This window comes from Triturus cristatus, chromosome 10 (assembly GCF_964204655.1).
Source record: "Triturus cristatus chromosome 10, aTriCri1.1, whole genome shotgun sequence".
Lineage (NCBI taxonomy): Eukaryota > Metazoa > Chordata > Amphibia > Caudata > Salamandridae > Triturus > Triturus cristatus.
This window is the reverse complement of record NC_140593.1, coordinates 995,032,047-995,058,362: the sequence shown is the minus strand read 5'-3', so window position 1 is coordinate 995,058,362 and position 26,316 is coordinate 995,032,047. Positions and strand designations below refer to the sequence as shown.

The 26,316-nt window shown below is 47.2% G+C and overlaps 1 protein-coding gene across 1 annotated transcript in view; it reads right to left on the bottom strand.

The window, feature by feature from the left end:
• The window catches only part of MYO15A (myosin XVA), a 1,126,038-nt gene that overhangs the window by 817,391 nt on the left and 282,331 nt on the right, over nt 1–26,316 (bottom strand). The window contains exon 16 of the mRNA XM_085631315.1: nt 11,150–11,281. Within this exon, the coding sequence (XP_085487441.1) occupies nt 11,150–11,281 (132 nt within the window). The remainder of the gene's footprint in view (nt 1–11,149; nt 11,282–26,316) is intronic.

Here is a 26,316-nt window from a genome sequence, read left to right as displayed (position 1 = left end):
TGACCACAAAGGAAAATTAAATAATTAATTAATTTCCCCGGGGTCGTCTCAACGAAATCCCCCGCATCCAGCCCCACTGCCCCACCGCCCTTACCTGCAGCAACCGCAGCTGTCTAGGTACACAGAGAGAAGCAGGGAAATGTTATGAAAATTATAGTGTTATCCACAAAACCATATTTTTAGGGGATTTGCAAGTGTTTTTAAATAAATTTACCACACTTGAAACACTGATTGAAACTGATTGCTAAAGTTAAGTAACCAACCCAATATTTTCAGGATGTGTTTGTCAGTGGGTAACATGTTAGAGGAAATAATACGTTTGAAGAAAAACATAAGAAAACTGGAAACATTTTGGGGACTTCAGGAAATTTCCTAAACCTATTTGCATTGATTACAGTGTGCATGAGAAGGGTAAGAAAATGGGTGTAAGTAAAAACAAATGTGAATACCGGCTGTATATGCATAAAACCTCCAATGCATAAATTACATCAAATACAAAGCGGCATATTATCATCAAAGAACCACAATTTTGTATATGTTTATCACACTGTATTATTTACTATGAGCCTAATTAGGATTTCGGTCAGAAAGCCTCCAACCACAGGTCGAAGGCATTTCGGCCGACACCCTTGGTTTGATTTCCAGCCGCCGTATTAGGATTATGGCCTGCCACACATGGTACAGGGATGTTTAGGGGACACCATAGGAGCCCCCATTCCCCATAGCATAGGGATGGGGGGGAAGGGGGCCCTGCTAGGGGCCATCAATGTCACTTTCCGGCTGCCTTTTCATGGTGGGTGAACCGCCCTGAAGGGGCAGGCGGAAAGGGACATTGTAATCCCTACGGTGGTGCCTAATCAGCAGGCACTGCCCTCACAGTAGGGATTACTGACCCTCTGACAAACTGCAAGGCTCCTTGAGCCAGTCGGAAGCGCGACAGATGGTCCCTAAGCCAGATACCTCTGCCCGCCGCATCATAATGCGGTGGGCGGACCGGACCGCAGGGACCAATGTTGGTGGGTCCCCACCAATGAGCCGTCGGTTTTGGACTGACTGAAATCGTAATCAGGCCCATAGTTTGCAAATTTGTATTTGTTTTTAAATTTTATTTAATTGTTTATTGTAATTATTAATGTCATAGCTGGTTGTGGGGTTTGTAAGGGTACTACAGGGTGGGAAAAATGAATTCTAATCATTGAATAATTCATTTTAAATTATTATTAATTATTTAATTGATAATCTCTTTTTCCCCCCACACCACTGTCATGGCAGATTGAAACGATCTGCTGGTGCACTACAGAAAGCACGATTATTAGGCAAGAAGAGTTTTGAGGGCTGCGTAAGGTTCCTATCTCTATGGAATGAGATCAAATGCTCGAAACACTTAAAGGCATAGACATACTAACTCCTCCAACGTAACAGGTCGGACCCATCTCACCCCCATCTTCCGCACCCCCACCAATTATGTTGACTGCTACACAGTAATGCCGTATTAATTCACATCCTTAATTGCCTAAGGGTTTATAACCACATATGCTCTATATTTGTTTGTCTTTTTGCTGAATGCATACAATCTTTTGCCATGTTACGCAATAAATTAGTGGACCAGTGAACAGGGGGAGGGGGATAGTTATACGTTCTGTGTTAGTATAGTAAAGTGTAGCTTATTAGATCAACACGAGTTTGTCACTACTCAAATATTTCTTTATATCAGAGATCCGATTATTACCGTGCTGCTGCTCCTTAGACCAAGGGGCCGATTCCGATCCTGTATTTTTTTATCCCGTACGACTCGTGAAGTACGATTCATACAGGAAAAAGTACATACGGATCGGCCCGATCCGTACAAATCGTATCGGGAAAAGTTGTACGAGACGGGCCCGGACACTTTTCCATACGAATCGTAAAAAAACAGTCCGAGCGTATGCGCTGGGGGTATGGTGCGTACATACATGCTGGGGGTACTGTGCGTACATACGCACTGGGGGTATGGTGCGTACATACACGCTGGGGGTACGCACGTACATACGCGCTGGGGGTACGGTGCGTACATACGCGCTGGGGGTACGGTGCGTACGTACGCAGTGGGGGTATGGTGCGTACATATGTGCTGGGGGGTACGCACCGTACATACGCAACGTACGGGGTGTATGCCTGTACGACTCGTACCCTGGGGACTCAGCTTTTCCGGCTGTTATTGGCTCCCGTAAAAAAAGAGCCGTACGGAGTGACGTAGGGACGAATCGTACTTGCTGGGACGTAAAATGCTGCTAAAATACGTACGGACGTCGCGTACAGGCTGTTCCGGATCAGAATCGTAGGTTTTTTTACGCGTACGGTCTTTTGTACGATTCGTGCGGAAATAGGCTTTCTGTATGAATTGTACTTCCTAGGTTGTACGGACAGTTTACCGGGTACGAGTCGTACGAAGAAAACGCTCCGTACGACGATTCGTATGGCCTTTTTCCGGGATTGGAATCGGCCCCTAAATGTCACTGTATTGACCTGAGCTCTTGTATAACTATATGTATGCAATTGTTTGCACTTTGGAGCAAATAAGTGTAGTCATGAATATTACCTTTCAATAACTCTTTGGCAAAAGGAGCGATTATATCTCATATATGTTACGATAATTCAAAAACTTAATAAAATTATGTTTACAAAATATATATATATTTAATTGATAATTAATCATGTCAATTGTGCAATTAATTAATTTTTTAAGCTGCCTTTTTAGGTGTAGGTTGTGGGGTTTTGTAGGGGAACAGGGTGGGAAGAACATTAATTATAATGAATTAATAATGAATTTTAAATTATTAATTATTTAATTGATAATTAATTATGTAACCTGTGCAATGAATTTATTTTTTAAGTTATGTTTTAGGTGTGGGTTATAGGGTTTGAAGGGGTACAGGGTGGTAAGTAAATTAATTATAATCAACGAAAAATCTATGATAATGAATAGTAAATATTTAATTGTCAATTATGTAAAATGTGTCATTAAGATATTTTTACTTTTATATTTCAGGTGTAGGTTGTTGTGTTTGTAGGGGTAAAGGGTGGGAAGTTAATTAAAATATGTAATTAGTTATTAGTTAATTATTATTTGTTAAATTGATAATTAATTATGTAAATTGTGTAATTCATATAATTTTTGAAGTATAATTTAGGTGTGGGTTGTTGGGTTTTAGGGGTACAGGGTGGGAAGTTAATTAAGAAATAATTTCTGATAATTAATAATTTGTTGTTAATTATTTATTTGATAACTAAGCAAATTGTGAGATTATCACATTTGTTAAATTATATTTTACGTGTGTGTTGATTAGTTTGCAGAGGTATTGGGTGGGAAGTTAATAAGTAATAGTACAATTAAAATTATTTATTAATTTGTTAAAAATTGTGTTATTCATTTTGCAATAAATATATTAATTGTGTTATGCTTTTCCACTTCAATTACATTTTAATTGTTGGCTGTTATAATTGTGAAAAAATAGGGGTCCATTATGATGTCGGGCGGATTGCCACCGCCCGACCGGTGTTGGCGATCCACTCAACATCTTTTCCCGCCCGCCCTCCATTTACCCCCCGCGATATTACAATGGTGGGGGTGACAGCGGCAGACGGAAAGACCGTCAGCCGCATTTCCGCTGGCAGACAATCGTTCCGATTGCCTGCCGGGCGGAACTTGGGCCTTATATCGTGGTGGTGTCTGGGTGTCTGGCGGAGAAGGCCTTTTCATGGCGGTGATGCCCGCCATCGTAATGGGCCCCATAGTGTGGTATTTTGATGAAATTATTAATATTTATTTTAATTGAATCAAATATTTAAAATGTTAATGTTTATGTAATTTGTTTAATTTTTGTAAAAATTTAGACATATAATTTAGCAATTTATATATTTTTGTTATTTAATAGAGTTGTTAAAATATATTCTTTGATTGAAGTGAACTACACTCTCTCTATTGACTGGAGTGGGAATAGTAAATTCTACCCCTCCTGAGTATAACGCTTTCCCTATTGTTGCAGAGACTGGAGTGGGAATAGTAAATTTAACCCCTCCTGAGTCCGACGTTTTCCCTACTGTTTCACCCACTGGATTGGGAATAGTAAATTTACCACCCTCCTGAGCTTAACACTTTCCCTGTTGTTGCACAGACTGTAGTGGGAATAGTAATTTTTACCCTTTCTGAGTACAACAGTTTAGCTACTGTTGCACTGACTGAGTGGGAATACTAAATTTCACCTCTCCTGAGTCCAACACTTTCCCTACTGTTTCAGCCACTGGAGTGGGAATAATAAATTTTACCCCTCCTTAGTCAAGTGCTCTCCCTACTGTTGCACAGACTGGAGTGGAATAGTATATTTTACCCCTCCTAAGTCTAACACTTTCCCTACTGGTGCACCGACTGGAATAGCAATAGTAAAATCCTACTGTTGGTTAAATTGGAGTGGGAATAGTATATTAATTATTTATATAGTTCAATATTTTAATTAATATTGCTTAAATATATATTATGTGTTTGTGTATTTGCATGTATATTTTGTATATATATATATATATATATATATATATATATATATATATATATATATATATGTATATATACATTAATGTAATTTTAAAGATATTTTAGTAAACCGGAACTTTATATATTGTTTACTTATATGTATAATTAAAGTGGATTTTTTTTTAAATTGCAGTTTATTTGTTGCACTTTTAAATGTTTTATGTGTATGTAAATATATATGTATATATATATATATTAGAAAATTAGAATATAAGTTAAAATTTATATTTTTTAAAACAGTTTTACATTATATATGTGTATATAAACATACACACTTGGATATATATGTGTGTGTGTTTGTTTAAATTTGTGAATATTTATATATATTTTTAAATATTAATTACACATTTCATTTATATTATATTAATGATATATGTTAAAATATTTAAGTTTTATGTATTTAAACTACATATATAGCAAAAAACTATGGGGCCCATTACGATGGCGGTGAACGGGACCGACGGCCAAAGGTGCAGTGGACCTGCTGTGCCCATTAGGATGCGGCAGCCACCCTGGAGGTCGCATCCCACACATTTAACATTGTGGCAGGAGGTGCTGTAAGCAGCACCCGCCACAATGTTAAATGTGCATGTTGTGCATTGGCATGCACAACGTGACAGGCACCGCACGGTGCCTGCCACCTTGTGCATGCCAATGTAGGTAACCCCCAAGTGCAGCCCCCCAACCCCCCACCCCCCGGGGGCCCGCAACGGGCCCCCAAAGCAATTCCTGTATGCCTTTCCATGGCGGCATCACCGCCATGGAAAGGCCTTCTCCGCCAGGCATCCTGATATGGATGGCGGTGTCTTCCAGACACCGCCACCATATAAAGCACGAGTTCCACCCGGCAGGCAATCGGAACGATTGCCTGCCAGCGGAAATACGGCGGACGGTCTTTCCATCCGCCGCTGTAACCCCCGCCAATGTAATATGGCGGTAGGTAAATGGAGGGCAAGCGGGGAAAGATGTCGGGCGGATCGCCACCACCGGTCGGGCGGTGGTGATCCGCCTGACATCATAATGGACCCCTATGTTTTGAATATATTGTTCGGTATTAGTGTAAAATGATATTTATTTTTCGATATTTTTATTAATACATATATAAAAAGTATATTTTTGTGATCGATATTTTTGACACAATATTTTGGCATCATATTTATGGTTTTGATATTGTATCAGTGAGCCGTTGCACACCCTGTAACACTAACTTACCTGAGCAAAGTATAAGTTAGGCTGGAAAGAAACAAACAAGGCATGCTGGAATGAAGCGAACAAGGTGTGCTGGAATGAAACAAAGAATATGCTGGAAAAAAGCAAAAAAGGCAAGCTGGAATGAAGTAATGATGGCATACTGGAATAAAGCAAAGAAGGGATGCTGTAGCAACTGTCTCACTGGCAGCATCTGGAGATAAAACTCTGCAGCAGTAATAATAGTACTTCGCAGTTTTACATCCCGATTTTGCCTCTTGCAAAATCGTCTGGGGAATAAGTTGTAGTAACAATGTGAATTAAAACATTTCCATATGTCTTCCAACTTAGGGGCTGACTACGATGGTGGTCGGAAAAGCATTCCGACCGCTGTGGTAGCGGAAAATTACCGTCTGCAGGTACCGCGGCAAAACCAGCGGTTAGATTAGGATGCACTGCCTGTAAACATCCTAACGCGGTGGTCGGATTCCAGGATACACCACCAGAAAAGCTGAAAATCTGTTCGCGGCAGACGGAATTACTGCGGAAAAACCCAAGACCGCCGTTTGCCCAGTGGTCAGGAGGTGTCTGGGATTTAATTTTCGCTATCCGCAGTAGTGCTTCCGCTGTCCCCGAATGGCCGGATTCTCCACTGCAGTGTGATGGGCTGTATGAGGCATTGTGATTTGTCTGGCGGTCATAACTGTATTCAGCACGGTGGTCCCTCTCTATTGGCTCCGTCCCCTACCGGTGCAGAAGGAGATTTCTGGCGGAGCCCGAGACTCCGCAGGGGACGGGAAACGGTCTATCTTTGCCCATCATAATACGGCGGACACGAGGACCGCCGACGGAGTGCAGAAAAGGACATTTTACGCCACCGCCAGCACCGCGGATGTGCCTACAACCGCCATCGTAATCAGCCCCATAGTTTCCACCGGCCACATTTCTGTAACCAGAATACCCCATCACTCGAAATGTATACACATATACTAGAAAAATGAGTGGCAGCTGGGTCACCCAGTAGTGTTTGCATGCATGTCACATTACTGAGGCTTTCTAAATAAGTGTGAAGACTTCAGCAAGTCATGGGAAAAGTGGTTACTAACAAGGATGGTGAATTAAAAGATTTCATGGAAACCCTCACAGTGAATTACACATAGAATTATTAATGGGTGACAGTGAATTACAAGGATGTTTTCCACAGAGGGGTTCTGAGTGTCATCAAATGGACAACACTGACAAAAATCGATTTTCCTATGATGTCACTCAGAACCCTGAGGTTAAAACCATCCCTGTAATCCACTTATTACCCCATGTATAATTTATAATTTAATGTTATGTACCACACATTTTTCATGTTTAATTTATACCACCGTTTATTCTTGATTGTGGACCTCCATAAACAGCATTATCCTGACTTCTAAGCATTCCTCTGCAGCTCACACCTCAATCACCATTCAAAAAATATTGTGGTCGTGGTAATATGGTTGTGTTTACAACCTTTGCAATTAAAATCAAAAGTTTTACAGAATGCCCTCCACAAACAGGAAACTAATCTCCTGGAGAAACCAAAGTTTTTTTGATGGAAATCTAACACACATTTGAGTATTTAATGAGATGAAAGCAATGTTCGCATTGGCCCCATTACCTCAGTTATGCAGAGGACGTGAACGTCTAGTCCTACACATTGCGGAAGAACATCTTTCTAGAACAAGCACCAGAATGGTGCAGAGACACAGGTGCCAATTACGATCCGGTAAAAAATGTCCCCGTACGACTCGTATCCGGTCTTTTTACCGTACGAATCGTACAAGTGCCGTACAAACTGGCAATCACGATTCGCATGGAAAAAAGTCCATACGAACCGCATTGGGAATCATTCCCCACACGTCCTCGGGTCGGAAAATGTGTCCGACACGTCCTCGGACGATTTACCGTACAAATGTGAAAAGTGAAGTCCGACCGAGGAATCACGATCCTACCCGTGCTCACAACCGTATGGTAAAAACACCGTCCGCACCGAACTCCCATTGCAACCATGGAGACATGTGCCCGCATACGCGCCCAACACTCCCCCCAGCCCCCGTACGTTCGAGTCGTACCCCCCACCAGCCCCCGTAAGTTCGAGTCGTACCCCCACCCGTGTATGTACACCCCTGTACGTTCGAGTCGTACTCCCCCGTGTATGTACACCCCTGTACGTGTCGTACTCCCCCGTGTATGTACACCTCTGTATGCGCTGGGTGTACGCACCGTACATACACGGGTGGGGGTACGACTCGAACGTACAGGGGTGTACATACACGGGGGAGTACGACACGTACAGGGGTGTACATACACGGGGGAGTACGACACGTACAGGGGTGTACATACACGGGTGGGGGTACGACTCAAACGTACGGGGGCTGGGGGGGTACGACTCGAACGTACGGGGGCTGGGGGGGTACGACTCGAACGTACGGGGCTGGGGGGGGTCGGCGCGTACATACGGGGGCTGGGGGGGTCGGCGCGTACATACGGGGGCTGGGGGGGACGGTGCGTACATACGGGGGCTGGGGGGGACGGTGCGTACATCGCGGGGCTGGGGGGGGGGGGAACGGTGCGTACCGGGCCACCTACTCTGGTCGTTTCGCACCGTACTTTGCTTTTCCGGCACTTTTTGGGTGCCGTGAAAATATCCCCGTCCGGACTGCTGTCGGTCCGAATCGTACTTCCTGGGTCGTGAAACGCTGCCTGAAAGCGTCCCAACGTCACGTCGCAGCATTCCCGGATCACATTCGTACGTATATTTTCGTCGGTCGGTGTTTTTTACGATTCGTACGGAAATGGTGTTTCCGTGCGACTCGTAATTCCATGTTTGTAAAGTTTTCCGACCGGGTACGAGTCGGACGGAGAAAACTCTCCGACCGACGGTTAGTACCCGGATTTTACCGGATCGTAATCGGCACCACAATATCGAGTACAAAATATCGAGTTGCATATATATCGAGTCATTAATATCGTAGGTCTGAAATATCGACAAAAAGAAAATTGTGGTCAAGAATATCAATTTAAGGTAATATTGATTTAAAAAATATTGAAGTGTTTAATATTATTTGCAAAAATATCTTTTGTTATTTTTGTTATGTATTTTACTATATATTTTATATGTTTTTTTGTATAAGAATTGTTTGTATTTTTAATATATGTGTTACATTTTTAGTAATTATTAATTTTTTTTATTTGAATTTTGCGCTTTTATTCCGTAGCGGGTTGTGGGTTTATAGGGGAATAGGGTGGGAAGTAATTTAATTATATGACATTTATTTAAGAAAATTATTTGGATTTTGCGATTTTTTCCGTATTGGGTTGTGGGTTCATAGGGAAATAGGGTGGGAACTAATTTAATTATATTAAGGGGCCGATTCCGATCCGGGTCGGAAGGGCACCGAACGCGATCCGGCCAGAAAAACTATGAGCCGTACACGTGTTTTTTCTGCCCGACTCCTACAGCTGTACGAGCAAGCAAGTACGATGCGAGCTACGTGAAATTCACCGACCGAGTCGTTTCCGGGTCCGAACTGCTCCGTACGTCTCGCTTGTAAGCTAACCGTGGCGTGCAATGGATGCGATTTACGACCGAGCCAGTATGATGAACACGTCGGACAGCCGGTGTGAGCCGGAGTGTCCGGCTCGCAAAACATCCGGGTGGTTGCCTTTGGGGGTCCGCGTCAGACCCCCTGTCACCCGCAGCCCTACAACTCATACACAGGGGGAGACCCAAGGGTCCCCCCTACACAGGCATGTACGGTGCGGATGGCACCAATGCGTACCCACTGTAGGGGGCGCCCTTGTGCGAGACGTACCCATTCAGTCAATGGGAGCCCATGTACCCGTCGTACGACCGGCTCCCATTGACTTCTATGGAAGTACGACCGAACCGAGTCCGGCAGCATACGGCCGCATCGTACTCGCTCGGTTGCACTGCAGGACTCCGGAAAACTGCAGACGGCGATTCCAAAGCTTTCCCCACAGTCCCCTACATGCTTTATACTTTGAAATAATTGGCACAATTATAGACTCCAGAGACCGGCGTGCATCGGGAAAGTAATTCAAATTAAGGCACACCGGAGGCCAATTATTTTAAAGTATAAAGCACGCAGGGGACTGTGGGGAAAGCTTTGGAATCGCCGTCTGCTCACCTGGCCTCTGATGAAGAAGAAAGAGTCTTTGAAATGCGTAAGGCCACAAGGATAATATTACGGGATGGGAAGCTGTTTGTTTTATTAAATAAAGGATGTTCCTTACCTGCAGCAGGAGTGCGACCTTAAGCGCTGGGCAAACTCACAGAACATTTAAAATTATTTATATATATTTTTTTATTTTTATATAATTTTAAACTCTTAAAATAAATTAAAGATAATAGTTTATTAATTATTTTAAAGTAAATCATGTATAAATTATCATTTTTGTGTGTTTATTTTTTAAATTAAGTTTATTTGTTATTTTTTTGTAATGTATATTACATTTAATTTTTTACATTAATATTAATATTTAATATGTTTTTATTTTATACACACACACACACATATATATATATATATATATATATATATAAATCAATATTTTCTACATCTATATTTGTACATCAATATTTTTTATTCAATATTATTGTACTTACCTTTTTAAGTATAGGAGTCGATATTTTTGTTGTCTATATTTTTTTATCGATATTTTTTATGTCGATATTTTGTACATCGATGTTATGTCGGTGATCCCACTAGAATAACTTTATTTGATAAAATAAAAGTCAGCACACAACGGAAGAAATTCTCTCATGTCTTGAGGTTATTTTTTTTCCTCATTTGTATCACAATCAGTATGTGCAGTGCACTGAAGACATACAACTGAAACTGAAAGCAGTCGGTGCCACTAGGCACTGCCTGCTTTCAGTTTGATTGGTGCTCAGTGAGTATAACTTCCCCGAAGCTTTGATCATTGACCCCTTTCTAGCAGTACTTCTTGCTGGTGGATGCATGCTTGGTTGGGGATTGCAGCAGGAGGGCAATGCCCACACTGTGATCAATGCACTAGACACCAAGGACAGTTGTTGGGAGCCCAGGAGCGGCCTCCCGGGACATGGGCAAGTACCCGGTCACATACAAATTTAGAAAGAGCCTTTTTACCCTTGAGGGTGATTGCTAGGGAGGACAAAATGAGATGCAGCTAACAAGGGGATTTCTTAAACACAGATGTGGTCAGGATCGACCTTTGCAGATCTCAAGAAGAGGATTTTGTGATGTCACCCTCTAAGCACATTCCCAATATGAACTTATTTCTTGTTTCTATGTTACGAACTTCGAAACACAACAAGAGACAGGACAAACAACTTTGGGACCATTTGATAGGACTCACCTGAGGAAAACTGCTTTGGTCATCCAGTATTCTCAGGATGCCATGTGGCTTCTGTGAGATTATATCAATGCAGGGCTGGTTATCACTGAAGGTGATCTCCCGCCAGTCAATATGTTCCCTGATGTACTCCTCCTGTAGAGGGCGAGATACAAAGGAAAGGACAGTTAGCACATCACTGTGAGGGTTCTGCAAAGTGAATTTACATGACAACCACGATTTTTGTAATTTAGCCAGTATGTAAAGTTTCCTGGTTTAATTTCTGTTACACCTGTGCAGAGTCTTTCTGTGGTCTTAAACTACATTGCCAGATGATATTTCACTATAATCAAACCTTGCCAAGTAGGAAAATCCTATCAATCCAATCTAGAGCTAGTCTGCAAATGGGAAGCCATCCTCCGTGTCCGCTGATGTGCATAGGTAGGTAATGGTCCATGTGCAGTTCCAGGCTCATAACGGAACAGGCAAAATGTGGAGTTTGAGCGGTTGCTTGCTCTCTAAAGTTAAATTATGAGGTTATTAACTAGGCAATGTGCCTTACGGTGGATACTTTGATAGTGAAAAAGCAACTTTATTCCACATTTTCTGAGATGGACTACGTGAGGGCTGGGTAGTTTTAGGAATGAGATTTGACAAAGATGTGACCTTTTTCTGTTGAAAGAATCAACGATCTGAGCTTTCTTAAGATGTTCTTTTTAGGCTGCCTTGAATCTGCCTTTTTGCCATATAATAGCTACCTGGTGACTTTTTGATTTAAGAATTTAGGGTGCTATATATGCCATGCTACTATGTGCCTGAATATGGTGTTCGTTTTAGATGCTAGTTGAGCTTGTCCATCAACCTGACCTTATAATGATTTTGATAAGCAGGGTACAATTTTGGGCAACAAAGTAATTGCAAATTCATCACAAATTTGTTGCAGGAAAAAGTGGAATTAGCTTTTAATATTCTGTCACATTTGGTGCAACAGACCACTGTATGATCCTCTGACATGCGGTGATACAGAATTTTAATGTGAGATGGCCAATTCATCTCAAAGAAAGACTTCCATTTTTTTTAAATTTCAGGAATTTTATCAAAAATGAAAAAAACGTATGGGCCGGCTGTGGCATCTTTAGAATCGAGCCCCTTAATCCCACTTTATATATCCTGCAAAATATAATATCATAATATTGTGCGGCAGTACCTCATTATGTTGGTGAGACCAGAGTGTGACATAAAAACTGACTTGAGCAGAATGTTAGATTTATCCACTAGATATCTGGAGATGGCTGTATTTACAGAGAACAAAGGGGCTCATTATGATGGCAGACGGACCGCCACCGTCGGGCCGGCAGTGGCGGTCCTTCTGCCATCACATAGTGAATTACCCACCGATTACCCACCGCCAAATTAGGATGGCGGTGGGTACCGCACCGGACGGGAAGTCCGTCCACCGCTTCACTGCCAAAGGCAATTGCACCGATGCTTAGCAGGCACTGTCCACCATATTAGGATGTATCCTGGAAGAGGCCTTTGCGTGGCGGCGATGCCACTATGGAAAGGCTGGCAGGGATTGGGTTTGGGGGCCCGTTGTGGGCCCCCATTGTTTGGGGGGTTGTCACTGCACTGGGGGTACCCATGGTACCCCCCTACATTTCCATGCACCAAGTGGCAGGCACTGCATGGTGCCTGCCACGTGGTGCAGGAAAATGCAGTGCAAGCACCTTCAACATTGCGGACGGTGCTGCAGCTAGCAGCACTGCCCACAATGTTAAAGGGCCAGGATGCTCCCACCAGTATGGTGGGCACATCCTAATCACAGTGGTGGGACTGCCACATGTCTGGCGGGCGGTCCCTATCACCGCTACGGTAGCGGGCGGACCAAGTCTGCCCGCCATCGTAATCATCCCCATAGACTCAGAAAATGTAGATCATTATTAGCCATTTTTGGCAAAACCCATGGAGAGGCTGTAGACCATGTTCCAGAGAGGCCCAGAACTACTCTTATATTCTCAAAATCAAATTACCTCTGCCTTTACCACAGACAGTTCAGTTCTAGAGCTGGGGAACACAGTTTCCTAACCATCTTTGCAGACTTATTGTAAAGCACTCTTTTGACAGTGGCTACAAGATTGTTGTTGAATTTTGTAAAACTATCAAGAAACATGTTTTGCTGGTCCTCACAAGCTTCCCTCCTCCCTGGCAGTCACTGCAATGTGTGTAGAAAAAATAAGGTAACCTACATAGACCACAAGCTCAAAGTAATGGACATGTTGCCAAATTGCAACTATGGATTAGCCAGCACTGTGGAGCATGCACCCGACCAATCAAGTATTCTATTTTGCTTTTTTGAAAGTATTGTTATTGGTTTTCACAATATAAACAACATTAGCATGGGACGTCTTACAACAAGTGACAGTAGTGTTGGACAGGAAATTGAGTGTAATCGTGCCTGAGTGGTTCCCAAACTTTTTTACCCACAGCTTCCTTGACCCATTGGCCATTGCCCGTGGCTCCCCACTGTTAGTTTTATGGGAGGGTGGGGTGGATGCAAGCCCGGCATCGGGAGTACTTGCATTTTTCTCCCTGAAAATAATTGGGATGAAGCTGATGAAGGTATTATAATCACATATGCAGCGTGTTTCGTATTACTAAGGCTTAGAGTGCTAGATAGCAACCGTATTCATGTAGGCCCCATTGCAAAGTGTTTCTGTGCTTGAAGAATATTTGCATGCACTTCCATTTCTACCCATGTCATACGTGCCAACACACCTGTCTCAGGAGGGTGACTCACGATTTTTTAAACCACATACAGCTTTATTTTCGTTCTTTCTTCCCCAAAATTGCCTCCAAATCAATACAAGCCAAATCAATTCCTCAGATTTTTTTGTTTAAACATCCCTCTTTCTTCCTTCCAAATGTTGGTATTATGCCGTATATGGTGTTTACTTCCTAGTGCTCAAGGAGAAAGCAGGCCTGTGTGTGTATTGAAAGAAATGTGTGCTGGAAGTACCTATGGTTCAAGTACAAATGCCAATACTTAATAATACTTAGAGGTCCATTAGAATGTAGGGCGGAAAAACACCTCGACCACCATGGAAGCAAAAAACAAACGCCCGCCGGCCCCGTGGGAAAACCGGCGGGCAAATTTGCATTAACCGCCCAAAAAATCCGACCGCGGCGGTACGAGGCCCAGAATAACCACCTATAGCGAGTGGAAATGGCCAAAATCCGTCCGCGGCGGTCGGAATTGCGGCGGAAAAACAACAACCCGCCGCAAGTATAGCGTAGACACTGCCCCGGAAATTAGTATATCCCCGACGGTCCCGCGGTACGTACCGCCGTCTCCGACCAACGCGGTCGCACAATGGGATGAATGGGAGAGCCAGCGGAAGAGCTGAAGCACAGCCACCGCAGCGGGCGAACCGTCAAAAATATGGCGGACGAAGCCAAAACCCCACAAGAAGGCCTAAAAGTGCACACAGAAAACTAGACATGCCTCCCAAATACACAAAACACACCCCAATGACACAACCACATGGCAAAACGAAAAATACAAATCCCAGGACTACACACCTGTCAGCAACACCCCAAATGGACACACCCACATAGCTGTGTATAAAACCAGCACCTTCACTGACCACAATCCCTTGCAAAACTCCAGGAGAGAAGGGACACATACGCCAGCTGACAGGAGAGGCAAAGGACACAACATCACCAGCCACACCACACACAGCACCACCACCAACTCCAAACCAGCACAACTAACCGCCTGCACAACACACACCATACACAGCACAACCACCACTCACACCCCTGCACCCACAATCACTTTGCACACCACACACCATGGCCATGAGATAGTCAGAGTGGAACCACAGCTTTTTGGTACCATGGTCCAACAGACACCATTAGCCACAAGGACACAAATGTGGGCTAGGATAGTCCAAAGATTAAGTGGGTCGCACACCGTTTGTCATACTAGCAAGTAGCCCCATAGGATTCTGGACAATGAAGTAGCAGCGGCGAGTACACCTATGCTACGAGTGTTAAATAAATGCCATCCCTGGACACGTGTTTCGAGGTAGTTGCCTCTCGTCAGCAGGGAGGAGGTCTGTATGTGGGGTGCCGGTAGACTGCCAAATATACAAGGTTAAATACCTTTCATGGCGCGCGGGTGCGGGATCCTGACTCGTCAGCCAATCGCTCGAGGGAGCTTTAAATTCAACCATTAAGTGGGTCGCACACCGCTCGTCATACTAGCAAGTAGCCCCATAGGATTCTGGACAATGAAGTAGCAGCGGCGAGTACACCTATGCTACGAGTGTTAAATAAATGCCATCCCTGGACACGTGTTTCGAGGTAGTTGCCTCTCGTCAGCAGGGAGCAGGTCTGTATGTGGGGTGCCGGTAGACTGCCAAATATACAAGGTTAAATACCTTTCACGGCGCGCGGGTGCGGGATCCTGACTCGTCAGCCAATCGCTCGAGGGAGCTTTAAATTCAACCATTAAGTGGGTCGCACACCGCTCGTCATACTAGCAAGTAGCCCCATAGGATTCTGGACAATGAAGTAGCAGCGGCGAGTACACCTATGCTACGAGTGTTAAATAAATGCCATCCCTGGACACGTGTTTCGAGGTAGTTGCCTCTCGTCAGCAGGGAGCAAGACTGTATGTGGGGTGCCGGTAGACTGCCAAATATACAAGGTTAAATACCTTTCACGGCGCGCGGGTGCGGGATCCTGACTCGTCAGCCAATGGCTCGAGGGAGCTTTAAATTCAACCATTAAGTGGGTCGCACACCGCTCGTCATACTAGCAAGTAGCCCCATAGGATTCTGGACAATGAAGTAGCAGCGGCGAGTACACCTATGCTACGAGTGTTAAATAAATGCCATCCCTGGACACGTGTTTCGAGGTAGTTGCCTCTCGTCAGCAGGGAGCAGGTCTGTATGTGGGGTGCCGGTAGACTGCCAAATATACAAGGTTAAATACCTTTCACTGCGCGGGTGCGGGATCCTGACTTGTCAGCCAATCGCTCGAGGGAGCTTTAAATTCAACCATTAAGTGGGTCGCACACCGCTCGTCATACTAGCAAGTAGCCCCATAGGATTCTGGACAATGAAGTAGCAGTGGCGAGTACACCTATGCTACGAGTGTTAAATAAATGCCATCCCTGGACACGTGTTTCGAGGTAGTTGCCTCTCGTCAGCAGGGAGCAGGTCTGTATGTGGGGTGCCGGTAGACTGCCAAATATACAAGGTTAAATACCTTTCACGGCGCGCGGGTGCGGGATCCTGACTCGTCAGCCAATCGCTCGAGGGAGCTTTAAATTCAACCATTAAGTGGGTCGCACACCGCTCGTCATACTAGCAAGTAGCCCCATAGGATTCTGGACAATGAAGTAGCAGCGGCGAGTACACCTATGCTATGAGTGTTAAATAAATGCCATCCCTGGACACGTGTTTCGAGGTAGTTGCCTCTCGTCAGCAGGGAGCAGGTCTGTATGTGGGGTGCCGGTAGACTGCCAAATATACAAGGTTAAATACCTTTCACGGCGCACGGGTGCGGGATCTTGACTCGTCAGCAAATCGCTCGAGGGAGCTTTAAATTCAACCATTAAGTGGGTCGCACACCGCTCGTCATACTAGCAAGTAGCCCCATAGGATTCTGGACAATGAAGTAGCAGCGGCGAGTACACCTATGCTACGAGTGTTAAATAAATGCCATCCCTGGACACGTGTTTCGAGGTAGTTGCCTCTCGTCAGCAGGGAGCAGGTCTTTATGTGGGGTGCCGGTAGACTGCCAAATATACAAGGTTAAATACCTTTCACGGCGCGCGGGTGCGGGATCCTGACTCGTCAGCCAATCGCTCGAGGGAGCTTTAAATTCAACCATTAAGTGGGTCGCACACCGCTCGTCATACTAGCAAGTAGCCCCATAGGATTCTGGACAATGAAGTAGCAGCGGCGAGTACACCTATGCTACGAGTGTTAAATAAATGCCATCCCTGAACACGTGTTTCGAGGTAGTTGCCTCTCGTCAGCAGGGAGCAGGTCTGTATGTGGGGTGCCAGTAGACTGCCAAATATACAAAGTTAAATACCTTTCACGGCGCGCGGGTGCGGGATCCTGACTCGTCAGCCAATCGCTCGAGGGAGCTTTAAATTCAACCATTAGGTGGGTCGCACACCGCTCGTCATACTAGCAAGTAGCCCCATAGGATTCTGGACAATGAAGTAGCAGCGGCGGGTACACCTATGCTACGAGTGTTAAATAAATGCCATCCCTGGACACGTGTTTCGAGGTACTTGCCACTCGTCAGCAGGGAGCAGGTCTGTATGTGGGGTGCCGGTAGACTGCCAAATATACAAGGTTAAATACCTTTCACGGCGCGCGGGTGCGGGATCCTGACTCGTCAGCCAATCGCTCGAGGGAGCTTTAAATTCAACCATTAAGTGGGTCGCACACCGCTCGTCATACTAGCAAGTAGCCCCATAGGATTCTGGACAAGGAAGTAGCAGCGGCGAGTACACCTATGCTACGAGTGTTAAATAAATACCATCCCTGGACACGTGTTTCGAGGTAGTTGCCTCTCGTCAGCAGGGAGCAGGTCTGTATGTGGGGTGCCGGTAGACTGCCAAATATACAAGGTTAAATACCTTTCACGGCGCGCGGGTGCGGGATCCTGACTCGTCAGCCAATCGCTCGAGGGAGCTTTAAATTCAACCATTAAGTGGGTCGCACACCGCTCGTCATACTAGCAAGTAGCCCCATAGGATTCTGGACAATGAAGTAGCAGCGGCGAGTACACCTATGCTACGAGTGTTAAATAAATGCCATCCCTGGACACGTGTTTCGAGGTAGTTGCCTCTCGTCAGTAGGGAGCAGGTCTGTATGTGGGGTGCCGGTAGACTGCCAAATATACAAGGTTAAATACCTTTCACGGCACGCGGGTGCGGGATCCTGACTCGTCAGCCAATCGCTCGAGGGAGCTTTAAATTCAACCATTAAGTGGGTCGCACACCGCTCGTCATACTAGCAAGTAGCCCCATAGGACTCTGGACAAGGAAGTAGCAGCGGCGAGTACACCTATGCTACGAGTGTTAAATAAATACCATCCCTGGACACGTGTTTCGAGGTAGTTGCCTCTCGTCAGCAGGGAGCAGGTCTGTATGTGGGGTGCCGGTAGACTGCCAAATATACAAGGTTAAATACCTTTCACGGCGCGCGGGTGCGGGATCCTGACTCGTCAGCCAATCGCTCAAGGGAGCTTTAAATTCAACCATTAAATGGGTCGCACACCGCTCGTCATACTAGCAAGTAGCCCCATAGGATTCTGGACAATGAAGTAGCAGCGGCGAGTACACCTATGCTACGAGTGTTAAATAAATGCCATCCCTGGACACATCCGCTGCTACTTCATTGTCCAGAATCCTATGGGGCTACTTGCTAGTATGACGAGCGGTGTGCGACCCACTTAATGGTTGAATTTAAAGCTCCCTTGAGCGATTGGCTGACGAGTCAGGATCCCGCACCCGCGCGCCGTGAAAGGTATTTAACCTTGTATATTTGGCAGTCTACCGGCACCCCACATACAGACCTGCTCCTTGCTGACGAGAGGCAACTACCTCGAAACACGTGTCCAGGGATGGCATTTATTTAACACTCGTAGCATAGGTGTACTCGCCACTGCAACTTCATTGTCCAGAATCCTATGGGGCTACTTGCTAGTATGACGAGCGGTGTGCGACATACTTAATGGTTGAATTTAAAGCTCCCTTGAGCGATTGGCTGACGAGTCAGGATCCCGCACCCGCGTGCCGTGAAAGGTATTTAACCTTGTATATTTGGCAGTCTACCGGCACCCCACATACAGACCGGCTCCCTGCTGACGAGAGGCAACTACCTCGAAACACGTGTCCAGGGATGGCATTTATTTAACACTCGTAGCATAGGTGTACACGCCGCTGCTACTTCATTGTCCAGAATCCTATGGGGCTACTTGCTAGTATGACGAGCGGTGTGCGACCCACTTAATGGTAGGATAGTCCAAAGGGTCAATGCAGTAGGGACCACCCCAAGATCAAAAAAGGAGATCATGAAGCGGTGGCATGATCTGAAGAGGGTGGTCAAGGAGAGGAGGAGCAAGAACCGTGAGCTGGCTCAGAGGACTGGCGGTGGCCCTCCCATTCCACAAAAAACAATCACATAATGGGAGGAGTAGGTGCTTGCCATACTGCATCCAGAGAGTCTCACAGGAGTAGCCGGGGGAGTGGAGGCTGGTAAGTACAAACAAATGACTACCGCCACTCTGCTATGTACTGCCTTGCACAACTACAAAGCTACACCACCTAGGACACACACCATCCATCTGCATCACACACTCACAAAAACATGGCTCACAGATCCAACATTCACCCACTCCCATTCATCACAAACATAGCTAACAACATAACCATGGGGGCATGTGTACAGGCAGACAGCACTACAACAACCACCAGGCCTCCTGGCCCACACCTGAGCAGGATGGATCCCTTCCTCACCCCACCCAGGAGAAGTTGGAAGCCATTGCAGTACACCAAACAAACTTACAGGTAGGTAGCCATCCTCACTATGAGGGTGTTTGTGTCTGGGAGGGCTGCACTACTACTCCCACCATGCCCCCTGTCCCACACCTGAGCAGGATGGATCCCTCCCCCACCCCACCAAGGAGCAGTTGGAAGCCATTGCAGTACACCAAACAAACCTACAGGTAGGTAGCCATCTTCACAATGAGGGTGTTTGTGTCTGGGAGGGCTGCACTACTACTCCCACCATGCCCCTGTACCACACCTGAGCAGGATGGATCCCTCCCACCACCCCACCCAGAAGCATGTGTCAGCCATTACACAACCCTCATCAAACTAACAGGTAGGTAGCCATCTTCACAATGAGGGTGTCTGGGGGTGGGGGCCCTGCACCTCTACTACCCACCATGCCCCCTGTCCCACAGCCTAGCAAGATGGATCCCTCCCACCACCCCACCCAGAAGCATGTGTCAGCCATTACACAACCCTCATCAAACTTACAGGTAGGTAGCCATCTTCTCTGGGAGGGTGTTTGTGGCTGGGAGTGCTGCACTACTACTCCCACCATGCCCTCTGTCCCACACCTCAGCAGGATGGATCCCACCCCCACCCCACCCAGGAGCAGTTGGAAGCCATTGCAGTACACCAAACAAACTTACAGGTAGGTAGCCATCTTCACAATGAGGGTGTTTGTGTCAGGGAGGGCTGTACTACTACTCCCACGATGCCCCCTGTCCCACACCTGAGCAGGATGGATCCCTCCCCCACCCCACCCAGGAGCAGTTGGAAGCCATTGCAGTACACCAAACAAACTTACAGGTAGGTAGCCATCTTCACAATGAGGGTGTTTGTGTCTGGGAGGGCTGCACTACTACTCCCACCATGCCCTCTGTCCCACACCTGAGCAGGATGGATCCCTCCCACCACCCCACCCAGAAGCATGTGTCAGCCATTACACAACCCTCATCAAACTTACAGGTAGGTAGCCATCTTCACAATGAGGGTGTCTGGGGGCGGGGGGCCTGCACCACTACTCCCACCATGCCCCCTTTCCCACAGCCTAGCAAGATGGAGCCCTCCCCCACCCCACCCAGGAGCAGTTGGAAGCCATTGCAGTACACCAAACAAACTTACAGGTAGGTAGCCAGTACGTGCACCCACCCATTTTTCCCAAATCAAATGGTGCCATATGACAACACCAGCCCTCACATTGCACAAAGATCCATACCTACCCCATTGCCAAGCAGTGTGCACACAGGTAAGCCAAGGAAACTGTCACAAACACCAAAGTGTGACACACCAATGCACAAGTAAAAGAAAGCCTGGGCACATTCATGCACAGCAACTAGTTACATATGCATCACCATGGGGCAAGTGCAACAAGGACCATTCTCAAAATATGAAAGCATGTGGGGTGGCACAAATCAAGATATGCACATGACAGGACAAAGGGATGCAGGAGATGACAATGGCCAGTCCATGGCCAGATGTGACGTCTGCTAGGTCAGACAACTAAACCATGAGTCCACAACACATGTTGTGCCAGGCCCTAGATGGCAACAAGTCCCAGTACACCTCAATTGGACACGGTTCGCATGGTATGCCCTGACACCTCGCACCATGGACAAGTAATGCTTGTACCACTGTATCATGTCAGGGAGCACAGTACTGCACACAGTCAACAATGTGATGATATGTCAATTGTGCAGTGTACAAAATGTGAATGACACACAGCTAAACCAAAGCTTGCCGGGTGCACTGCAATGACCATTTCCCATCTGACCCACAGGTGACCAAGAACTCACTGCAAAGGACAACACCAGCAACCTGCAGAGCCAGTCTCCACCCCCGGTACATGACTCTTGGATGTTGACTACCAGGATTCGGTTGACGATGAGCTCGAGGCCAGCCCATCTGGTGTGCCAGGGAGCAACAGGTCCCAGGACCCCAGCGTTCCCCCCACCACATCTGCGGCAGCAACAACTCCACAGCAGACCCCTGTGTCACGGCCTGTGCGGCCACCGCCACTACCACCACCACCACCAGTGCTGCCTGCAACACCCTCCCTGTCCCAGAGGATGCCCCGCACACACCACCCATGGAGGAGGGCAGGGAGAGGATGCGGGTGCCCACAGTGGTGAGGCAACAGGTCCGTGGCAGCAGGGCAGGTTGGAGGGGCAGGGTCACCCAGGGACACCAGGAGGCTGAAACCCACTTAGTGGAACACATCACCAGAGTCCTGGGCGCATATGAACAGGCCCAGGGACGAACGGGCCGGTCGGACGATCTGTTGCACAAGCTCATCCTGCTGATGAGGTCCATCGACAGACGCATGGGACATATTCGTGGACCTCTTGGGCCAGCAAGTGGCGGTACTGAGGGACAGGCATGCGCCCCAGACAACACCTCCGCCTCCCTCTGGTGGGCTGCACAATGACAGTTCACCATCCTCCCCTGCGCCTACAGAGAGGGGTGAGTCCTCAGACACCACTGGCCCTGTAGCAGGGCCCCCCCTGTCAAACGACAAAGGGGCCATCCCAAGAAGACCCTGGGAGTATCTGGAGGCAAAGCACCTGCCAGACGCAAGTCACGGAGCCAGCCATGATGGCAACCCTCTCCAACACTGCATTGACTCTTTGGACTGTCCTAACACCCAACACTGCCTTGTGAATGGCATCTGCCTGTTGGACTGGGTCACCACAGCAATGTGGTGACTACTCGACCATCTCATCTACCACGACTGTCAACTCACTCCGCCCTAATGGAAATGTACACCCCCCTTGCATCTCACCATAGTAAATAAAATATCCTCACACACATGTTGTTGTGTCTTCTCCGTCTTTATTGCAGGGTGTACAGTTTTCAACATGATCACAATGTACCAGGACCATGAGCTGTATGTAGGCAAGGAGAAGTCGAAGGCACCTAGGGAAACACAACAGAACAACTGTCACTGGTCTGGGTGTGGTATCACAGACATCACACAAGCCCTAACACCAGGATAACCCAACATGCACATGTCACAATGGCCCCCACGTGTCAACATACACGTCCCATTGATGTTCCCAGTAAATGTCCAGTAAATGTCCAGTATTTGTAAAGTGCGAACAATTACCCGAAGGTGTCAAGGCGCTGGGGGCCCTCGGGAAGATTAAGCAAGCTATTGCCCAGAGTCACATGGTGTTGGGCTGATCTGTCGCTGGTGCCATGGATCGAACCGTGAGCCCCCGGGTTCCGGAGCCAGACGCCCTGGCCGCTGCACCACACCTCTTCCACATGACTTGTCCTAGAAACATTTCCAACCACCACTGAGTCTACAACTAACTAGCTGATGCTACAATTCTCACATGCCCCTTCACGACAACAGCAATCTCATCAGACAATGGGTATGTTGCATATTGCCACCCACCGTCAAGTGAATTAGCGGGTGATGAGCTGTTCACGCAGGTCAACACCTTCCTCCTCTCCACTGTCTTCATCACTGGACACGACTTGGTTTGCAGGCTGGGGCCTTGGGTCCTCCCCATCATCCAGGAGCAGGGGAATCTCCCTGCAAATGGCTAGGTTGTGGAGCATGCAGCATGCAACAACAATCTGACACACCATCCCGGGCGAGTATGCCAGTGCACCACCGGTCTTGTCCAGGCACCGGAAACGTGACTTAAGCAGACCAAAAGTGCACTCCACCACACGACGTGTCCTCCCATGGGCCTCATTGTAGCGGACTTCAGCCGGGGACCTGGGATTCTGCAGTGGGCTCAGCAACCAGGGACGGTTTGGATATGCAGAGTCACCTAGGTATGACAAACACAAATAGACATTGCAATGTCGCAGAGTATCAGGGGAGCAGGTCACACACACAGCACGCCACACAACTAGGCATACTCACCCACAATCCATGCACGCTCTGGAAGAAGATTAGCCATCAGCTGGGGCACTATGCTGTTCCTCAGGACGTAGGAGTCGTGGGTCGAGCCTGGGAATTTGGCACACACCTGCGAGATGGTCATATCTGCCAGGCACACCACCTGCACATTGATAGAGTGGTAATGCTTGCGATTGCGGTAAATGTGCTCACTTGCCTGTGGTGGCACAAGAGCGACATGGGTGCAATCAATGGACCCAACAACATTGGGGATGTGTCCAAGGGGATAGAAGTCTCCCTTCACAGCTGACAATTCAGCATCCCTGGGGAAATGGATGTATTTGTCCTTGTATAGCATCATGGCGGACAGTACATCACGCAGCACCATGCTGAACATCGGTTGTGACATCCCACCAGCGCTGGCCACAGTCTCCTGGAACGATCCTGTGGCAAAAAAATGCAGGGCTGCCATCACCTTATACGTAGTGGTGAAAGCTGTTGGATATGTCCTGCGTGGCTGCAGGTGGGGCTCCAACAGATCACAAAGGGTCTTCAGGGCGGCTCTGTCCAGGCGACATTTGCGTATGATCGCAACATCCTCCATGTCCTCCAGCACCATCAAGTGACAAATCAAATTTGGCCTCCTCCTATTGGAGTTGATAGTGGACATATGTCAATACAATACACCAAGACATGTGCACAGCATATCATGTTCTGGATGACACAACGACAACAATGACTGACATCTAGAGTGACTAACAGACCAGCTTACATAAAGGGACACCTTCAGCTACACAAAGGGCACATGTGTCAACTTACACAAGACAAGTACCTCAAACACCACCTTTGGCTATGTGAATGCACATAGGGATATGGCCACAGTACACATGTGCACGCCTGGGAGTCTAGCATCCAACATATGTGTAACTAATCAAAACCACTGTCACCTACCTAGCTGCTGTACTGGTCACACCTTGATGCGTCATTACAACCTGGCACACATCCACCCCACAATGACCACAGTCGGCGCTGGAATGATGAATGTGTTCATGAGCAGACATGAGAAGCAATGCTAATTAGATCAACATTCATCGAAACGAGCATTGCTGTGATTGTCACTGGACCTCAACACATTGACATGTGTACACATTGTACAGTCCAGGACTACACTGTCTTGCCTACACCAACATCAAATCCTCAAGTGACATGTGAGTGGGTACAGACAAATGTACGTTACATACACACAAACAAGGCATGTGTAACCATCAGTGGAGTAAATTGAACATTGGCATCGTGTGCACAATGATGTGCCATTGAACATGTTGGCACTATGCACTGTTGATGTGTGGCAGATGGCCATCGCCATTGCATGGCACCCATATCGCGGTAGCTACCGCCTGGCACTGGCGGTGTGTCACCAGCACCCCCATTCACACCAGTGCAGTAGTCATAGGCATGGAGACATGTGGAAATGGCGGTTGGCATGCTCCGCCACCAGAATGGCGGTGCCTCATGTCAATGCATGGCACCCATATCGTGGTAGCTACCGCCTGGCACCGGCGGTGTGTCACCAGCACCCCCATTCACACCAGTGCAGTAGTCATAGGCATGCAGACATGTGGAAATGGCGGTTGGCGTACTCTGCCGCCAGAATGGCGGTGCCTCGTGTCAATGCATGGCACCCATATTGCGGTAGCTACCGCCTGGCACTGGCGGTGTGTCACCAGCTCCCCCATTCACACCAGTGCAGTAGTCATAGGCATGGAGACATTGTGGAAATGGTGGTTGGCATGCTCCGCCACTAAATTTGCGGTAGCGCACCCCGGGCCCCAGCAGTGTTACACTGCTACCTGACACCCCTCAACTGCTGCTGTCTCCAGGGACTGCTGCCTGACACCCCTCACCTGCTGCTGCCTCCAGGGACTGCTGCCTGACACCCCTCACCTGCTGCTGCCCCCAGGGACTGCTGCCTGGGGACCCTCGCCACCAAAATCCCCTGCTGTTGTCTCACGTCCACAGTGATGGCAAGGACAGAGAAGATCCGTGCCAGTCCCTTCACGAGCGAGGAGCTGGAGGTCCTGGTGGACGAGGTGCTCACACAGTACCCAAGGATATATGGTGCCCCAAATGTCGTGGTGAGTCTTAAACAGTGTTGTGGTAGGGCAGGTGGGCCACACATGTAATGGACTGATGCAGTATGTGCCTGGGAGTGTGGGGTAGTGTAATGCACTGCCTGACATGCTGTCTCCAGTGGGAGGGTGTGTGTACCCAATGCCACAGCTTTCACTCCCTGCACATGTAAGTATGAGTGTCCTGTGTTGTGTTGTCAGCCATACAGTGACACAGAAAGTTGTTAATGCTGTAGTCAGGACAGTGATTGCTTGGCTGGATGGCTGTGTGTGCACCTGTAGTCCATCTCAGTGTGAGCCCAGCTGGACAGCACAGTCCCTGTCTACAAAGACAAGGACACATCACTTCACTTACAGAGTATGACATCAGTCTTTTCACATTGCACTCCAGCTGTGGCCCATCTCAGCACTGTAGATTGCACACAACCACCCTTGAGAAGGGCATTTTGTATTTGTGAGATCATGTCCCTCAATGTGACATCCATGACACAGTTATCTATTCACAGGGCAGGGACATTGAGGGCTGCGCAGTCTTGGACACAGTGGGTCACCCGCCAAACACAAGTTGATGTGTGATGTATGTGTTGCTCAACCCAACAATTGACTGGAGATGTGGGCAGGCAGG